The sequence below is a fragment of the Orbicella franksi genome, chromosome 6, assembly GCF_964199315.1.
Source record: "Orbicella franksi chromosome 6, jaOrbFran1.1, whole genome shotgun sequence".
Taxonomy (NCBI): Eukaryota; Metazoa; Cnidaria; class Anthozoa; order Scleractinia; family Merulinidae; genus Orbicella; species Orbicella franksi.
This window is the reverse complement of record NC_138150.1, coordinates 2082501-2098692: the sequence shown is the minus strand read 5'-3', so window position 1 is coordinate 2098692 and position 16192 is coordinate 2082501. Positions and strand designations below refer to the sequence as shown.

The 16192-nt window shown below is 38.6% G+C and overlaps 3 protein-coding genes across 3 annotated transcripts in view; 2 read left to right on the top strand and 1 right to left on the bottom strand.

The window, feature by feature from the left end:
* Positions 1–32: 32 nt before the first annotated feature.
* On the top strand, positions 33–1990 carry LOC145490236 (BTB/POZ domain-containing protein 6-like). Its single transcript, XM_081469358.1, has one exon. It carries the CDS (start codon positions 36–38, stop codon positions 1404–1406), a length of 1371 nt encoding a protein of 456 aa, XP_081325484.1. The 5' UTR covers positions 33–35; the 3' UTR covers positions 1407–1990.
* A 102-nt stretch (positions 1991–2092) lies between these two features.
* LOC145490245 (succinate dehydrogenase assembly factor 2-B, mitochondrial-like) lies at positions 2093–5488 on the top strand. The gene is made up of 3 exons (XM_081469368.1): positions 2093–3710; positions 3817–3852; positions 4616–5488. Exons 1-3 carry the CDS (start codon positions 3445–3447, stop codon positions 4839–4841), a joined length of 528 nt encoding a protein of 175 aa, XP_081325494.1. The 5' UTR covers positions 2093–3444; the 3' UTR covers positions 4842–5488.
* The window catches only part of LOC145490234 (DNA polymerase delta catalytic subunit-like), an 11349-nt gene continuing 639 nt past the window's right edge, over positions 5483–16192 (bottom strand). The window contains exons 2-22 of the mRNA XM_081469356.1: positions 15128–15360; positions 14387–14584; positions 13979–14159; positions 13592–13824; positions 12147–12503; positions 11414–11605; positions 10971–11059; positions 10673–10783; positions 10336–10449; positions 10177–10222; positions 9895–9996; positions 9378–9473; positions 8991–9128; positions 8526–8627; positions 8292–8362; positions 8053–8205; positions 7747–7849; positions 7527–7659; positions 7076–7189; positions 6275–6425; positions 5483–5847 (exon numbers count right to left, since the gene is read on the bottom strand). Of these exons, the coding sequence (XP_081325482.1) occupies positions 5751–5847; positions 6275–6425; positions 7076–7189; positions 7527–7659; positions 7747–7849; positions 8053–8205; positions 8292–8362; positions 8526–8627; positions 8991–9128; positions 9378–9473; positions 9895–9996; positions 10177–10222; positions 10336–10449; positions 10673–10783; positions 10971–11059; positions 11414–11605; positions 12147–12503; positions 13592–13824; positions 13979–14159; positions 14387–14584; positions 15128–15360 (3014 nt within the window). The 3' untranslated portion in view covers positions 5483–5750. The remainder of the gene's footprint in view (positions 5848–6274; positions 6426–7075; positions 7190–7526; positions 7660–7746; positions 7850–8052; positions 8206–8291; positions 8363–8525; positions 8628–8990; positions 9129–9377; positions 9474–9894; positions 9997–10176; positions 10223–10335; positions 10450–10672; positions 10784–10970; positions 11060–11413; positions 11606–12146; positions 12504–13591; positions 13825–13978; positions 14160–14386; positions 14585–15127; positions 15361–16192) is intronic.

Below are 16192 nucleotides of genomic sequence, written 5' to 3'. Positions count from 1 at the left end.
TGTTTTGGTTTGGTCCATGTGCTTCGACATTGGACATGGATGAAGTTGTCTGGATTTCGCGAGCAAAGCAAGAAGAGACAAGACATAAGAAGCAAACAAGCAAGATTCTGTTTAATAGTGAAATCTTAAGTGATGTCAAATTCGTCGTTCGAACGTCCCAACATGGAGGAATCGACAGTAAGCGAGGCAAGATTGTAGTTCCAGCTCACAAGTTTGTGTTGTCAATTTGTAGTCCCGTGTTCTTTAAAATGTTTTGCGGTGAAATGGCTGAAACCAGCGATCAGATTGATCTTCCTGACTGTGAATACGAAGGTGTGTTTGAATTGCTGCGTTACATCTATACCGATGAAGTCTGCTTGACCGGAAATAACGTGATGCAAGTGTTGTATGCAGCCGAAAAGTATCTTATACCTTGCCTGGTAAGAGAATGTGTGGAATTTCTCAAGAAGAATCTTGATCCATCCAATGTATTTTGTGTCTTGAGACACGCACAACAGTTTAAAAAGAAGGATCTCTTGTTTCAGTGCTGGTATTTAATCGACAAGAAGACAGACGAGGCGTTGAAATCAAGTGAATTCATGACGATTGAAAAATCTCTGCTTGAACAACTTGTGGCAAGAAGTTCTTTGAACGTCAGAGAGGTGGAGTTGTTTAAGGCTGTGGATCGCTGGGTAGAGGGAGAATGTGAGAGACAAAAGCTTATAGTGGATGGGCCGGTCAAAAGGCGAATTCTTGGGGAACTGATTGTCAAAAATTTACGTTTTCCAGCCATGAGGCAGAGTGACTTCTTGGAGGTTGTTTCTGCCAGTCAGATATTGACAGAAGAGGAAACCAGTAACATTGTAAACTATTTCAGTTCCACATTGACTTCACCAGTTGGATTCCTGGTATTTGAAAGAGCTGGTTCTTGTTTGCGATGTTGCAGATCTGAACGTGCAAACATGAGTAGCATCTTGCACAATAACGGCCTTGACAGACCTTATCTGATCGAAGTAACCGTGGACAAGGACATAATGTTGTATGGTGTTGCCTTGTTTGGCAATAAGTACATGTATGCTGATTATTCAGTTACCTTAAACTTCTCAAACAATGATGATGCCATATTTCTTGCAGCTAAGACTGGAGTGTTTACGTCCCTCCATGTGAAGTTAGAGGCTGACTGTAACTGTCCCTCTTATTATTATGGTTTTGACGTTTTATTTGATTATCCAGTGACATTGAAGAAAGATGTGGAGTATTGTTTTGAGGTGGTGATAAATGGCCCTGATTCTCATGTTGAAGGTTGGGTTCTTAATGATGTTGAATGTGCTGGAGTGTCATTTACCTTCAATTATCCTGAATATGATCCAGAGGACGAGATACTCACGGGTCAAATTGCAGAGGTTTTGTTTAAAGTGAAAGAATGATTGTCAAAAGAAACAAAGAAAAACAAACTCTTACTGGCACTTGAAATATACCACATGTGCAAGCCGAAGATTAACACAGTCAGTCTGTGAACAGGCTCCTGACTGGAGTTATAGGGTGAAAAAAGAAATGGCAAGCAGAGTGGAACATGCCAAGAGTGTTCTGGAGAGGACAAATGGCTTTGCTTGCAAACTTTTTTCATGTTTGCCTAGAGGAGCCAAGGTTGTCAGGATCCTGAATATTGTCAGTGGTTTCTTTATTCTGTATTTCTTAATGTTATTATCAGGACTCTTGGATAATGAAAGTTTAATGATGACCTCCCCGAACAGGAAAAGAAAATCTTAATAAAACTACCAGACTGTGAAAAACATTATTGATGATATTATCATGTAATAACATAATCCCATGATTTTAGATTGTGTTTTGTTTTATTTCTTGAAATTTGGTGTTAATTTAATGATTAAATATTATATTTTAAGGTTGGCCCCTGTTACATGTTTCCTTTCCAAATAACTAGTGACTAGTGTAATACTGGCTCTGCACAAGTGTTGCAGTCACGGATCTTGGGGAGGGCCCAACCCCCCCCCCCCCCGCCCCTATTTTGGGTTAAAAAAAAAAAAAAATTGCAGAAGGAGGAAAAGCCGGCAGAGCAAGCAAAAAAATGCCCCCTCCCCCTCCCCCTTAGCTCAAGGTCTGGATCTGCCACTGTGTTACACCAACTTTTGGCTGCTGGAAAGCATTGTAAATGGGTGTAAAGCCCTTGCAGAGGTAATGTGCCACATTGGATGGTGCAAAATTAAAATAGCAAAATTGTCCCAGCTCATAGGGACACCACCATACTAAAAATAGCACGCAATAAGTGCTCGCTTATGGTCTCCATTCCCGATTATGGCTCCTTTATGGCAACATTGAAACAGATTCCTTGCGTGGTTCAAAGAGGTAAACTTATGTCTCTCATAAAGTGACAAAATGTTTACTGTAAAACTGACGCTTTTTCACCAAGAAAAAGGCTCTCAGGCATTGGGAAGGGTAATATGACAACAACACTTGCTTCCCTGCGTTAGTTTCTCTTATGCGTAAAAGTAACTCAAACGTTGATTATTCACGTGAAACCATTGTCAATCCCCTCCTTCCACTATCACCATATCATCTTTCCAGGATGCCTTGGAAAAAACAACTAGTTTACCAGTGCAATTCTAACAATCACAAAATACCACGCTGAGACAGTACCACTTGTATTTATTTCCATTTTTTTTCATTGACCTAGTTTCAGTTACAACATTTTATGAGTTTCTGAACAAAAACTCTTAGGTATATTATTGTCCATGTAAAATTATCATTAGCAACTATCTGGATCAGGAAAGACCTGATTTAAATTATTTTTTCGAATAGAGATCATTTCTGCAACAGTCTGCTTGTCAAAATCACTAAAGTATAATCACTTAACATCATCTTGCTAGGGAAAAACTGCATGCAAATCTTATTTCAACACACAGTTACACTAATATATACAACTACAAAACTAGTTTCGTTTATGACCCCTTAATTTGGTCCCCATAACAAATTTACCGGTAAATCGAAGGTGACCTCAAGTAACCATGAATGAAATATAAACCTTGATACCACATGCTAAAATAATAATTTTCATTTTTATTTCTACTTATTTATTTATTTACTGGTTTATTTCTATGTTACTATTATTGTTTCTATCTGGTTATATTATTGTCAGTTGTTGTATTATTCTGTACCAAGTAATATTTTTCGTGCATGGTTACATGAAGTCATCCCAAATTAAAATCTTCACTGGCAACCAACTGAAGAGGTCACAGACAAAGCAAGTCTTGAAGTCGCATATACTATGTACTAACTGTATCGAAGGAAAATACAAACGAAGCTTTTCCCAAAACAAAGATGCTGTTCAGTAATTATATCTAGACCGCGGTCAATACCGATTTCAGCCAATCAAATTCGTGAATTCGGTAGTTCCCAGTCCTTGTGAGACACAGCCATAAATATATAAGGACTATAAGGACTAAGGCTATGGCATTTGAGCCTGCAAACATTACAGCTGACCTTATAGTAATGGCGGCCAGGAGAGTACGTTTCGTCTTTGGTTTACTTGAGCGGAGGAGTTTTGACTTCACCTTTCACCGATCCCGACAGCCTCTTTTAAAAAAGTTAAATATCCGCCTTCTCTCGGACAGAGTGGTCGATGCGCTTGGCACAGAACCGCCCATACCCGAGTACAAACCGCCTCAAAATGAACCACTCGATCGCAGACGAGCAAGGCTACTCTACCAAAGCAGGTGAGAGGACATCTGTTAGCGTTACAGACAATTGAAAGCTGGTCTGATCGTTTTTCAAACTGCAGCTAACTACAATTTGATTTATTCTGTTATTATTTTACTACAGGAAGCGTGGAATGCTTGAAAACGGATTGCTGTTGAGGTAGGCTGTTACATAATAACTGTTGATCTGTTGATTGATTGCTTTCCAGCTGCTTAGTGTGCGTAGCGTCACTAGCCTTCAAAATCAGCAGGAATCTCCACTTTCTTTTTGCATCAGAGGCCGTATTGGCGGTTTTCAAGGTACAGAGTATTTGGGTATGAAATTAGCAGATACAGGATTAAATATTTGGGGTAAACATATATGGGATATGTGATATTTAGCACAACCTAGGATGTTGAGTAGGAAAACGGTTAATTTTTGCCACAGTAATTAAAGGACACAGGATATTTATGCCAAAAATTAATGGGATATGGGATACTCAGATTCCAGGACCAGTAGCCTTTTCCCAGGACTTTCCAGTCCTGGAAAATGTCACAACAAAATTCCAGGACTTTCCAGGTTTTCCAGGACCCATATGAACCCTGTATTAAGCATCTCCTCTTCAGGAAAAGTTGTCTTCACTTTCGAACTCAATGGTGACTTGCCAACAACAACTTCGTCTACCAATATGATGCAAGAAAACTTCACCTTCCTCCCCTACTCAGTAGAAATTTGTCACAAAATGTTATTTTCTGTTGATTTTGGCTACAATTTGTGACATGCATGACAGTCGTAAGCGAGTTGTAGGTTTGATTCTACAATGAAAAAAGCACACTGGGGCAGGAAACTTCAAGGGTGAGTTCAGACCCCCTGTTCTCCCTTCCCCACTCTACAGGCTAGTCATACATTTGCCTTAAGTATGTTGTTTCGTTGAAATCCACAGCACATTTGCCGGTAAACACTTGGATAATTTGAGTGACACCATGTTAGATCAATATGACAAACTTATAAACCAACCAAGTAATGATTGGGAGATTTACTATTGGATGACGGAAAAGAAACCTACCCCTGAGGAGTATGATAACGAAGTTATGGACATGCTCAAGATCCATGCAAAGAATAAAAAGATGGAGGAACGCATTAGACAACCTGATCTTCAAGAGAAGTGAACGATGAGGTATATGGCTGGAAGTGTTGTCTAAGTCTTGTCAAAGTCAGACTGGTTTTGCTTGTGGTCCAAGTCACAAACTGTGAAGAGATAGTTCAAGTTTTGTAACTGCATCCAGGATGGTATCCAAATGCTCTATGACTGAGAAGGTAGAAAAGTACTAACAATATAGTCAATATTGTTGTTGTGGGGGCATTGCTGACCACAAACTAGGATGGACATGATGGAATGCAGGGTGTGCTCCAAAAAATGGTCAAGACAGTAACAATCTATAGAATGTTTTCTTGCATGATTTTGAAAAGCTAAAAAATAATCAAGATTAAACCTTGACTGTTTTTTAGCTTTCAAAATCATGCAGTTAAACATGGATCACAATCAATCTGGAGACTTCAAGGCTAAGCCTGTGCATAGAACCAATATATTATGGCTTTTATTTACAAGTGTTCTACAACAATCAAGCAGTCCACTCTGTTGGACTTCTATTTAATATTTTGCATTCAGCTATTTGAAAGGTGGGATCAATGTTCATCACCTGTCTGACACTATTTAACATAAGAGTTGAAGAGAAGTTGCACATAATAAATTGAACTAGAATTCAAGTTGTTTCTTGCATTGTATTTTTATTAAATTATATGCTGTATATACAAAGTATTATGAAGAACACTTTATTGCCAAACATACATGCATCTCTGATTTCTAAACACTATATAACGGCCAGAATCTGCTTTTCAAGTACACACAGAAGAGGATACAACCCTCTTCAATGTACAATTATTATTACTATCATGGCTCCACCAATGGTATACATGTAGACACCACATTTTTTGGATGCTGCCACTTATGTAATTCATAATTGGATCTTATCTCTACTGAGCCATGTATAACCATCTCTCATCTCCTTGTCGTTTGATCACCAAGTGAAGTCTCCAAATCTCTGAATGAGTTTGTCCTGATCAGAAAGGTCTTTTTGGACTTTCTTTCTCATGTAAAAGATGGGACAGTCACGGCTGAAAAAAAAAAAACAAAAAAAAAAACGGTAATATTTCATCAATATATATCAATTCCTAGTGACAACTGGGAAATCACAGTGGCCCAATATTATTTATGTTTTTTTGGTAAGCATTTTAAATTCTGGATGGAGACATCTAGGTTTGCATCTATGCAAGACCCTATTCTCACAATCACGTAATGCCAAAGGAATGTACCAAGACAGTGACAAAGGACCCCTTGAAATTTCGTTTGTTGAGATTTATAAATTAGACAGAGCCATGTGAGTAAAGTAAACTTTTTCTTACCTTACATTAGCTAGAAATCTTGGATGTAACAAACATTTTCTATTAACATCAAATACTCTTAGTCTTTATATGAGAGCTTCCATTCGCCAATAGGGGCACAGTGAGCATGAATAACAATGATCAAAGTCTGAGTGTATACCTTGTACAGAGCACATCAGAGTGCAAGCTTCCTTGACAATTCTGACACTGAGTCCATAACCTAGCAAACTTCTCTTCCAATACATTTAGATGGGAAATCTCCTTCTGAAAGAGGGCAGACTCTCTTGGTTTACAGTGTTTACAGACGGCAGCTAGTTTGTGAAGAAAAAGATCTGATTAGAGAAAATTATTGGGGCCAGGTTTTGTAACTTAGGCTTTAAGGCTGATTCTTTTGTAACAGCTGGCTTTAGTGGTATGAAAATTCAAAAGCAAATTCTAGCATATAAAAGGATGTGAACTAGCAAGTGCAAAGGAATAGGAAACTTTCCATTCTCTTGTCCTTGCCCTTGCATATTAAAATTAAATAAAGGATCTGGGAAAGCAACAACTTGGAATACATGTGCCAGTGGAACAAATTGTTGGTGCAGGCTCAATTTTGACAAAGATGGCCATAATCCACCATCTTAACAAAGGACTTCAAATACACCTGAGTATCTTATGTTTTTATTTGGATCGACATGAGAACATCGCCTGGACTTGTGTTTATATTGCATGAGCATATCCAAGGCTTAAAATGTAAAAAAAAATATCTGCCAAAACCCAATCCTCCATGACCTTGATTCTCAAGCACATAGATTTTCTCATTTGCTGGTTGATAGAAACAGTGACTGTTGTTCTTCACACTTTCCACAGGCTCTGTCTTCAACTGAGAGAAGGTGAGCAAGCAATACATGCATACTATTTCCACTGCAGCACAATTTTCTAATTTCAATCAAAACTGTTCAGGGCATATCGTCCTCACCATCATCATCCAGGACTGCTTTACACCCAATACAAGTACTTCTCTTCTTGGTAAACATGGCCAGCTTGCCAACTTTTGATGTGACTATAGTTTTTGTGAGAGTGTGTTGACCCTCTGCAAAGAAGTTGCGAAGACAAATATTGAAATCAGAGGCATCAAATGCATACAGAAGGCTTAAATTTCACTTGTTTAATTGGCATACATTTGGTTGAATGTTAGGTCTGAAAATAGTACATCCAAGAAAAATAAATTATATGTTTATTATCCTTTTGTTGAAGCATGGTCAGCTGATGGTTAGAGCACTGGAGCCTGGATTTAGTAGTTTGGGTTACAAAGTCTCCCTATAGATGCTCCAGTTAAGATCCTTATTCTCACTGCCTCTTTAACAGGCAAATACGATGTTGTAAGGTAGAACAGAAAATAATGTGATTGTCAGGTAATATTCACTTACTGAGGAGCACTGAAGTTGCCTTAGCCTCTCCCAGAATTGGTTCAAATATTCTTAGCAGAGGATTTGACAACTGGTTCTCAAGATAGTATTTTGTGTCGATTGGAATGTTGTTTTCCAGAACATAGATAGGATCCTGTGATGACAAAATGTAACGTGTGAAAAACAAAGCAGTAACTGAAGTTTGTGGGAATCAAGTTCTTTAAAAATGCATCCAATCCACCTCTGCTTTTTCATAAGCTTTCTCTCCTTTTGCACCAGCTATGATGACATACGGAACTCTGTCTCCCAGCTTGGGAGCAGATCCAGCGTCACGCTTCCGCATTCTGTAAAAGGAGAAATATAGCACTAACAGGTTACTTCGCATTGAATGAAAAATAATATCAGCTATTATTTACATGACCATAGACTTGCAATTGATGAAATGAGCAGCAACTGCAATCCAAGTTTTATGGTGACCATTTTTTCAACAGCAAATCACACATGTCAAGCAAGCATTTCTCATATAATGTTTGTGGGAATTAAATACCTTTCTGCCAGCTCGGAGTGTGCCTGTTTTCCAGCATACTCATCTCCAGTCTTTGTCAACTCCTTTGTAATAACCAGCTGTGAGATATCAATTCTGTTGCACAGCAGGTCTGATATCACTTGCTTGGTGTACTCAACAGCTCCCATGGGGTTCCTGTGCAAAGAAATGTGTTTAGTCTGTGAAAATGGCAAGACACTCATATTATTAAATAAGTGTGAGATTAACAGACCAGCTGTTACCTTTCAATGAGAATTTTCTGTAAGCAAGAGTTGATAAGATTTGCAACAAGTGGACAGTTATCTCTCCTTACCTGAAAAGGGTGTAATAAAAAAGTAAACAATTAACATCCTGAAACTTGTCAACCAGGCCATAAATAACATAGAAAAAAACAAACAAACAAACAAACAAAACCAAAATCACAGCTGACAAGAACAAGCAGTGACTAGAAATTATTTATCATCTGCTGAACTTACAGTTTCAATCCCCTTGCAGTCCATTTTATCATGCTTGTCAGCTTTAGTGAAGTACAAGCCAGCATAACGTTTCTTGCTGATCAGAAGATAAGGAAAGTACACCTGCAATCATCAAAACCACATTTGTTGTCTCTAAAATGCAGTGTGAGCATTTTGCACCTATTGCAGACCTATGATTCTAGCTACTCTCTCTGCATGCATTTTAGACCTATGATACCATCATAATATACTTCATTGTAACACTAAAGGCATAGGCTGCATGGAATACAGGGTAGTCTTTCCCAGATGTGTGAGTTCAAATAACTTCTTGGACAAAACTTTTAACTGATATACAGTCTGATATACAGTCTGATATACACATTAACTAAACTATTAGGAATTCTGTCCAATGGCTTTTGATTGACACAACTTAATGAATATTATAAGCACTTGATGAAAAGCAGAAGCTTCTAGAGGCACTCATACCTTTTCGAACTCCAGTTTGATGGGTTTTATGAAATGTCCAGAGACATAGGAAGCAGCTTCCTTGCCAAGCTCCATGCTCTCTGCAACAGATTCCACTCCAAACTTCACCATCACAGAATCTGTGTCTCCATAAATTACCTGGAAAGGAAGACAACACTAGCTTTCAGCAAAACAGGAGCAATTGTCACTTCACTGTTCAAAATATTTGTGTTGCCAAGCAGTAAATGTTGCAGTTGCATGGTTTTCTTTTTCTTTTCAGTACAGTAATCAAAAGCTAACCTCAGTGACAAAACTAATGTAAAGACTCAACTGATCAGCCTCCTGCTGTTTGTGAATATAATTAACTACCGGTACTTAAGATTATAAAAAGTGAGGTTTACTGCTCACCTGTGCATTTGTCTTATAACCATTTTCAACTGTATACTTTAATTCCACAAGCTCTTTAGTTCTCTCTATCATCATGCGACCAAAGGCAGTAACACTCTACAAGTGGGTATAGTTAATTACAAATTAATATGAATTAATAATTATTAAGTTACACAGCACAAGTATTTGTTACATCCAAACAGGAGAAATTGGCCTACACAGCTGAAGTTTATCCCAGATTCCATTGCATGTTCGCCATGACCTAGGAGTATTGGTTGCGCTACATGTATTTCTCTTGGGTGGGATGCTAAGTCCAACACCAACTACTTGAGCCACCAAGGAAAGTGGGACAACCAAAGATCACAATGAGAAGAACGGTGGGAAAGGAGAACAGCCCTGGGGGGGTGGGCCGGTTGGGCCAAAGCCAAGGGTGTGGCACAAGACCGGGCTGGTTCTGGTTGGAGAGCAAGAGTTGCAGCCTTGTGAGCCTCCTAGTGCAGAGAGAACTACCTTGATCCAATTAACAATTAACAGTTACCTGCGAAATAGGCAGACAAGGGAGTTTGCCAACTTGGGCTCCAGTAAAACCATACACTGAGTTAGCACTTATCTTCAAAGCCAGCTGCCGACCATCAAGAACCTATCAAAGGAAATCAGCTGATCACTGTTTTTTTTTTTTTCTTTTTTTCAGTAAAAGGTAAATGTAACGTTAAATATGCTTGTTAAGTCACACAAACTCACAGCCAATACACCCAACTATGCTTCAGCATCCTACAAAGACATTTATCTGTTTGAAATTAACTGAACTTTTTGTGGTTACCTTTTTCTTGAAAGGGTCTGTTTCTTTTTTCAAGTCATCCTTAGCCCTTAAATGCAGAAAGACAAGTGCAATATATCATCAGCATAACCATCGTCACTTGAATACAACGTCAAGGAACAGTATACTATGATACAGTTAATAGATACTTCAAATCCATACTTTTTCCTTGCAGACAACAGATTCTCAAGGATTTCTGGCAGCAGTCCCTTCCTGAGGGTTGACTTTACAAAATAATCTCCAGATGGGGTCTTGATAAATTCATCTGGCTTCAGACTAAAAATCACAAAAAGTATAATCCCAGTTAGTTTGTTAATAATCACGTCAAAGAGTGATAGAAAGATCAACGAAAGACCTGCTCACAGAACAATGCTAGCTTTCCAAAACATCCGCCTTAAGAGTTGGAACTTTCTTGTAGCCACTGTATCGTATTTTTATCTTGAAGCTTTAGGGCTTCCTGCTTAATGAAGCTGACAAGCCCTGTCAGCAATTAACTTACTCTTTTAGATTGCTTTGATGCAGAAGAGATGTGTAACACAAGTTATGAGCCATCATGATCGAAGGGTACAAAGAAGAGAAATCAAGTGTGGCAATAGGGATGTCATAGTACCTACAAAGAGAAACAAACAAGTGATTAAAATTATCTGTACCATATTTCCTTGATTTATCAAGTAGATAGGCTTCAAATACATTTTGGATTTAAATAATCATGGGGTCTAAAAGGTTACATTTTAACAAACAGCACTTTCTCCATATCATACCAAATGGCTTAGGCATAACTTGTAGTCTCTCCTCACCCTTTTGATGGTTCAATGACAGTGGCTCCAGTGTATTCCTCTCCAGCTTCTGCCTTATGAGCAGGAAGTAACAGATCTTGCTCCTTGGTCTAGAGAAACAACAACAAAATTCTAATGAAGTCTCATTTACAGGTGCGAGAGACATGGTGATGTTATGGTTAGCATGCTGCAATAGAAACCATGCAACTCTTTTATCATGGTCAATATGGCTGGCGGCATGGATCGCGTGTGCATGTGCCCAACAACAACAAAAAAAATTGATGTCGCGCAACATGGTGGCCGTACTCCAGTTAATAACAAGTCTTGGTTTACAGTGTACATCTTTGATATTGGACATCCACATTATGGTCCATTGACAAATGCCAAAATAAGTTATCCGGTTCTATATATTATGTACTAACTACAACAACTGCAAGTATGCTTAAAAAAAAAAAAAGAGGTACCTTTCTTAGAAGCTGTGAAACAACTTTAATCTGCTGTCCTCTGGACAACAGGTAACTCAGTGGGACTCCAGTAACACGAGCCATTTCCATGTAGTTAATTACACACATAAGCTTCTCCAGTAACCTCAGTGGGAGAATTGCATCTTTCATACAGTAGATAGCCAGTCGGCGACGGGTCTGGTCATTCCCATTCTAGATATAAAGAAATTCACAAACCAGGGTTGTCAAAGAAGCAAAAGATGGCAAAATCAGCTTGCTCACTCACTCACTCATCCTCTTTGCTCCTGTGAGTGGAGCATAAGGCTACACAGCTTCCAACTATCACGGTCTTTCAGATACCTTCTCGAAAAATAAAGACAGTTACTTCAAAATCTTCAGAGAACTCTGAGTCTAAGTCAAAGATGCCATGAAAATGTGCTTTTCGTAACATTGTTTAGCCCAGAATTTGTGTTATTCATTAGACATATTATGGCAGCTCATAACAGATTACAGAAACTAATCTAAGATTAAAATTTGGTTAAGGTTTCACTTCTCTTGTTTAAAAGTGCTTTTCACCTAGAAACATTATATGTAGTTTGAGAAACTGAAATAAATTCCACTGACAGTGAAACTACTTAGTCTTCTTGGCATAAAAATCAAACCCCTTTAGTTAATTTTTACAATGTTCAAGATCACCCAAGGTAATAATAAATTAAGTGGCCAAAAATTTTATAGTCTAGCTAATTTTCTGTACCTGTAAGTCTGTGATGATGTTATGATGTACATCCTCTTTCTGTTCTTGAAGGAAATAAAAACTGACAGAATTCAGAGTGTAGGACCTCAATTTATAGTCTCTAAGCAGTGCATGTAACAAATCAAACTGCACGCGGCCAGCAATGTTTATGACTTTGTTTTCTCGCTTTCCATAAGCACGAGATTGGAAAGTTGTGTTTGATATTGTACTCTTTTCATCTTGAACTCGTCCTAGCAGTGGGAAGGGATGTACTTTCAAAGCTGCTGCTCGATTGATCAGATATGGGAGATCAAAGTTCACAATGTTGTAGCCAGTTATGATGTCAGGATCAACTCTCTTGACAAAATCACTCCACGCCTTTAGACAGATGAAGAGGAAAATCAACAAAAAAGTAACAATTGATATTGAAAGAAATGATGGCATGTCAGTGAAACAATTTCCAAGTACAGTTGAACTTCCCATTAGTGACCACCCAAAATGTCAAGCCTATGTGGCCCCTTACGAGAGCTTAAAACTGCATATTGGGTCAACATGTTGCCTCATTAGCATATGGTAATTTTAAGACATTTAGGTCGTCTCTTTTAAGACTGATAGAGTACAGTGTATGTACATTTTCTCTTTAAATTTTCAATGTTTTATTCATGTGAAAAATCAATTTCCAGAAAAAATCGGGTACTACCCAGGAATGCAATAACACCTTACTATCCAATTTTTGCTGCATTATCTGTAAAGTGGTCACTTACAGGAGGTTAAAAATAAAAGAAAATTTCAAACGTTCAGCTCTAAAAGTGGTCACAGTCGCTTACTAGAGGTGGTCGCTTACAAGAGGTTCCAAATATGGTATTTGACTGGGAAACTTTTCGTATTTTGGAAAACTGGTTGCTAAGGAGAGGTGGTCGCTTACGAGAGGTGGTCATCTACTCTAAGTAGGAGTCCAGCATATGACCGTCCACACAGTGATCGGATGCTCTTACTGTTGAGCAACAGGTGACAGAGAGAAACTAGACTACATGGCTCCTGGGTTCTTAAGGCATCCTCGGTCGAGTGTCGATCGATACCCTTGGTCATCTCGAATGAAACTTGATCAACATTCGATTGACATCTAAGCCGAAAGTTGGTCAAGAGTCAACTAATATTTTCGCAGACAAGCTATAGAGTGTTGACTAATACATATGAGATGGTCGACACTCGGCCAACTATTGACCAACTGTTGATTGAGTGTCGATCGAGATGTCAATCAAGTGTCGGTCTAGTGTCAACCATATATCGATTGAGAAGTTGATCGAGTATTGAATGAGGGTCGATCGACCCTTGACCCCGGATGCCCTTAAACTTACATATGATCCGACTATATATATTAAGTTTATCAAGTTTATTGTTCAAAGTAAACGAACCAACGGACAGGGGAGACTCCAATCATATTTTGAGTAAAACTATTGACAAACCTTTAACATATCTGCTTCTTTACTAAATGATAACACTTGCGATCCAACAATTGGTGCACATGAGTTGAGCGTAAAGACGTTCCTAATGAATGGATCCTTGTCACCTTGGTTTATAACCATGTTTGCGATCTGAATCACGGGATCTTTTTCTGGTTCAGGGAACACACCCTTTCTTCCCGCACACTCTATATCAAAACTCAGGATGCGAACAGGAGCTACTTTGGACCATTCGCCTGGAAGAAAATAAAAAGAATAACAACTAAGCAATGCATTACAAAGAACTGCCAAGTCCTGTTTATATTAAATAACAGGACACAACAAATACATTATTTTGATGATTAGCTTATTTAAAACTAAAAATCACAAAATAATGTCCTTCTTATTTACCTTCAGGGGCATGACTGATGAATTCATCGTAGGCTATGTCAACTTCAATTTGACAATGTGATACAGGTCGAGCGTCACTCTTTGCACTTCCTTCAACTGAAGGGGAGCGCAATTTATATTTTCCAGCCGGCAACTCTATCCAGTTACAGCCAACAACTCCTGTGTCTACCATGAACCGCACCTACCATGGTAAAAAGTCAATGAGTTATAAGTATACTTAAGTTTTGATTTAGTTGATTTATAAATGGGTACCAGTGAATTGCTGGGACAACCCAACAGAATGATAAGGAGTAAGAGTAGCAATCACACTGTTTCATGCCACAGAATAGAGAAACAGGAGTTAAAAGCTGACAGCTATGAGCCAGGTGGGCTTAAGAGGCTTTACTTTCTCTTGAAAATACTGCTTACCTCATAATCAATGTTACTCTCATACGTGGAGTATCCCTTCTCTGGGAATTCTGCACATCTAAAGCCTGTCTCTAAAATCCTTTTTGCTGGTGCAATAAGTTTTGGCAGTGCCATTGTGATGCGAAGAAAGGGAATCTTTCTGTTGTCATGATACCCATAGATGCTCTCCTTCATCTCACAGTCAACAGCTAGGACAGCCTGAAAATGTTATGAAACTTAATGGCTAAAACATACTCAGTTGTTGCTCAAGAAGTCACCAAAAATAGCATAAGTAAGTTGAAGCAGAAATGGCTCCCTGGTTGAAGCACATTGGGATCATGTTTACTGTAAGTAGTGTTGGTCAAAACTATTGACTAATATATCGACCGACACATGGTCGATATGTCAGCCAAGTATCCGCCAAGTGTGTATTGACTGATACATAGCTGACAAATCGGTCGACAGTCAGTCAAGTGTCAGTTGAGTGTCAGTGGAGTGTCAGTTGGGAATCGCTCGAGTATCGGTCGATACGTTGGCCGATATGTGTGTCTGTTGAGTGTTAGTGGAGTAATGGCTGACATATCAACTGAAACTCAATCGATACTTGGTTGACATTCGACTGATACCCAACCGATACTTAACCAACACTCGACCGACTATTAGCCAATATATCAGCTGTGTATCGGCCGGGTGTTGGTCGATATATCAGTCCATAGGCTGACACTACCTACAGTAAACATGATCCACACATTGAACACTCACTTGGGACACATTGTCTTTATTGGATCTCATGTCACTCAGCACAGCCTTATTAAGACCATCCTGAAACAAACTGCAGTGACTCTGCTGAAATCCAGGAGGAGCAGGGACATATAAGTATGGCACAAAACCATGGATGTGACACAGAACACTGTTCCCTTCCATCGTCACGCCATACATTTGAACTATCGGCACTGGACCAACCTTTGAACCGGGCATTCCTTGAAGGGGTTGACCTTAATCAGGGCAACAGAAAGGAATAATAAGAAACTAAAAACATTTTCCACCTTTCTATTGAGGTTTAGTATAAATCTACTAGCTTTCTACTATGAATGCCATTCTCTGATTGGCTGCGCTACTATCTGTTCTGTGATAGATAGTGAGTAACGTACATAGCAGTGTGCCCTTGTTAACAAAATGATGGCCGCTTCTTGGCGTTTTTGAAGTGTCTGTGAGGAGGATTTTGATAAAGTTTTGAATGACTAGATTTATACTAAAACAATTAGATTATTCACTCTCAATTTCTATGCGTGATAGAAATCTCTAGCCATAATCTAATTGTTTAATTAAAAAACCAGGGAAAATTTGGGGGAACAAGAAAATTACACTGTGGGAACATGAGCAAAAGCCAGGTATTTCCATTGCTTTTTGGGGTTTATCCAAACTTCCACAAGTATTTCCATTGTAACTGGATGAAAAAATGGAGAAAACGTCTCCTATTCCTTTTGAAACATATAGAGGGAAACAAAGAAGAATTGTTTACTTGGGCCCTATGTCATAAGTTCGTACTAGATCTATGTATCTTTTGTGCAATTATGCATAAGCTTACTTATTTTAGAGCTCTGAAACTGGGTATTGATATCTCAGGTCAGGACTAAAACAGAGTATCAAAAAATCACATTTATCATTAACCCTCTCAAGGCAAGTACATTCCCAAGGAGATTTTAAATTGTGCAACCTACATCCCTTGGTTCTTATTGACACAGTGCCATCCATCACTTCAAGTCAGTTTTGTTTTGGTTTGGTGCTGTATTGTTTTTATAGAGACAGGTTCTCTGAAAAACGGCT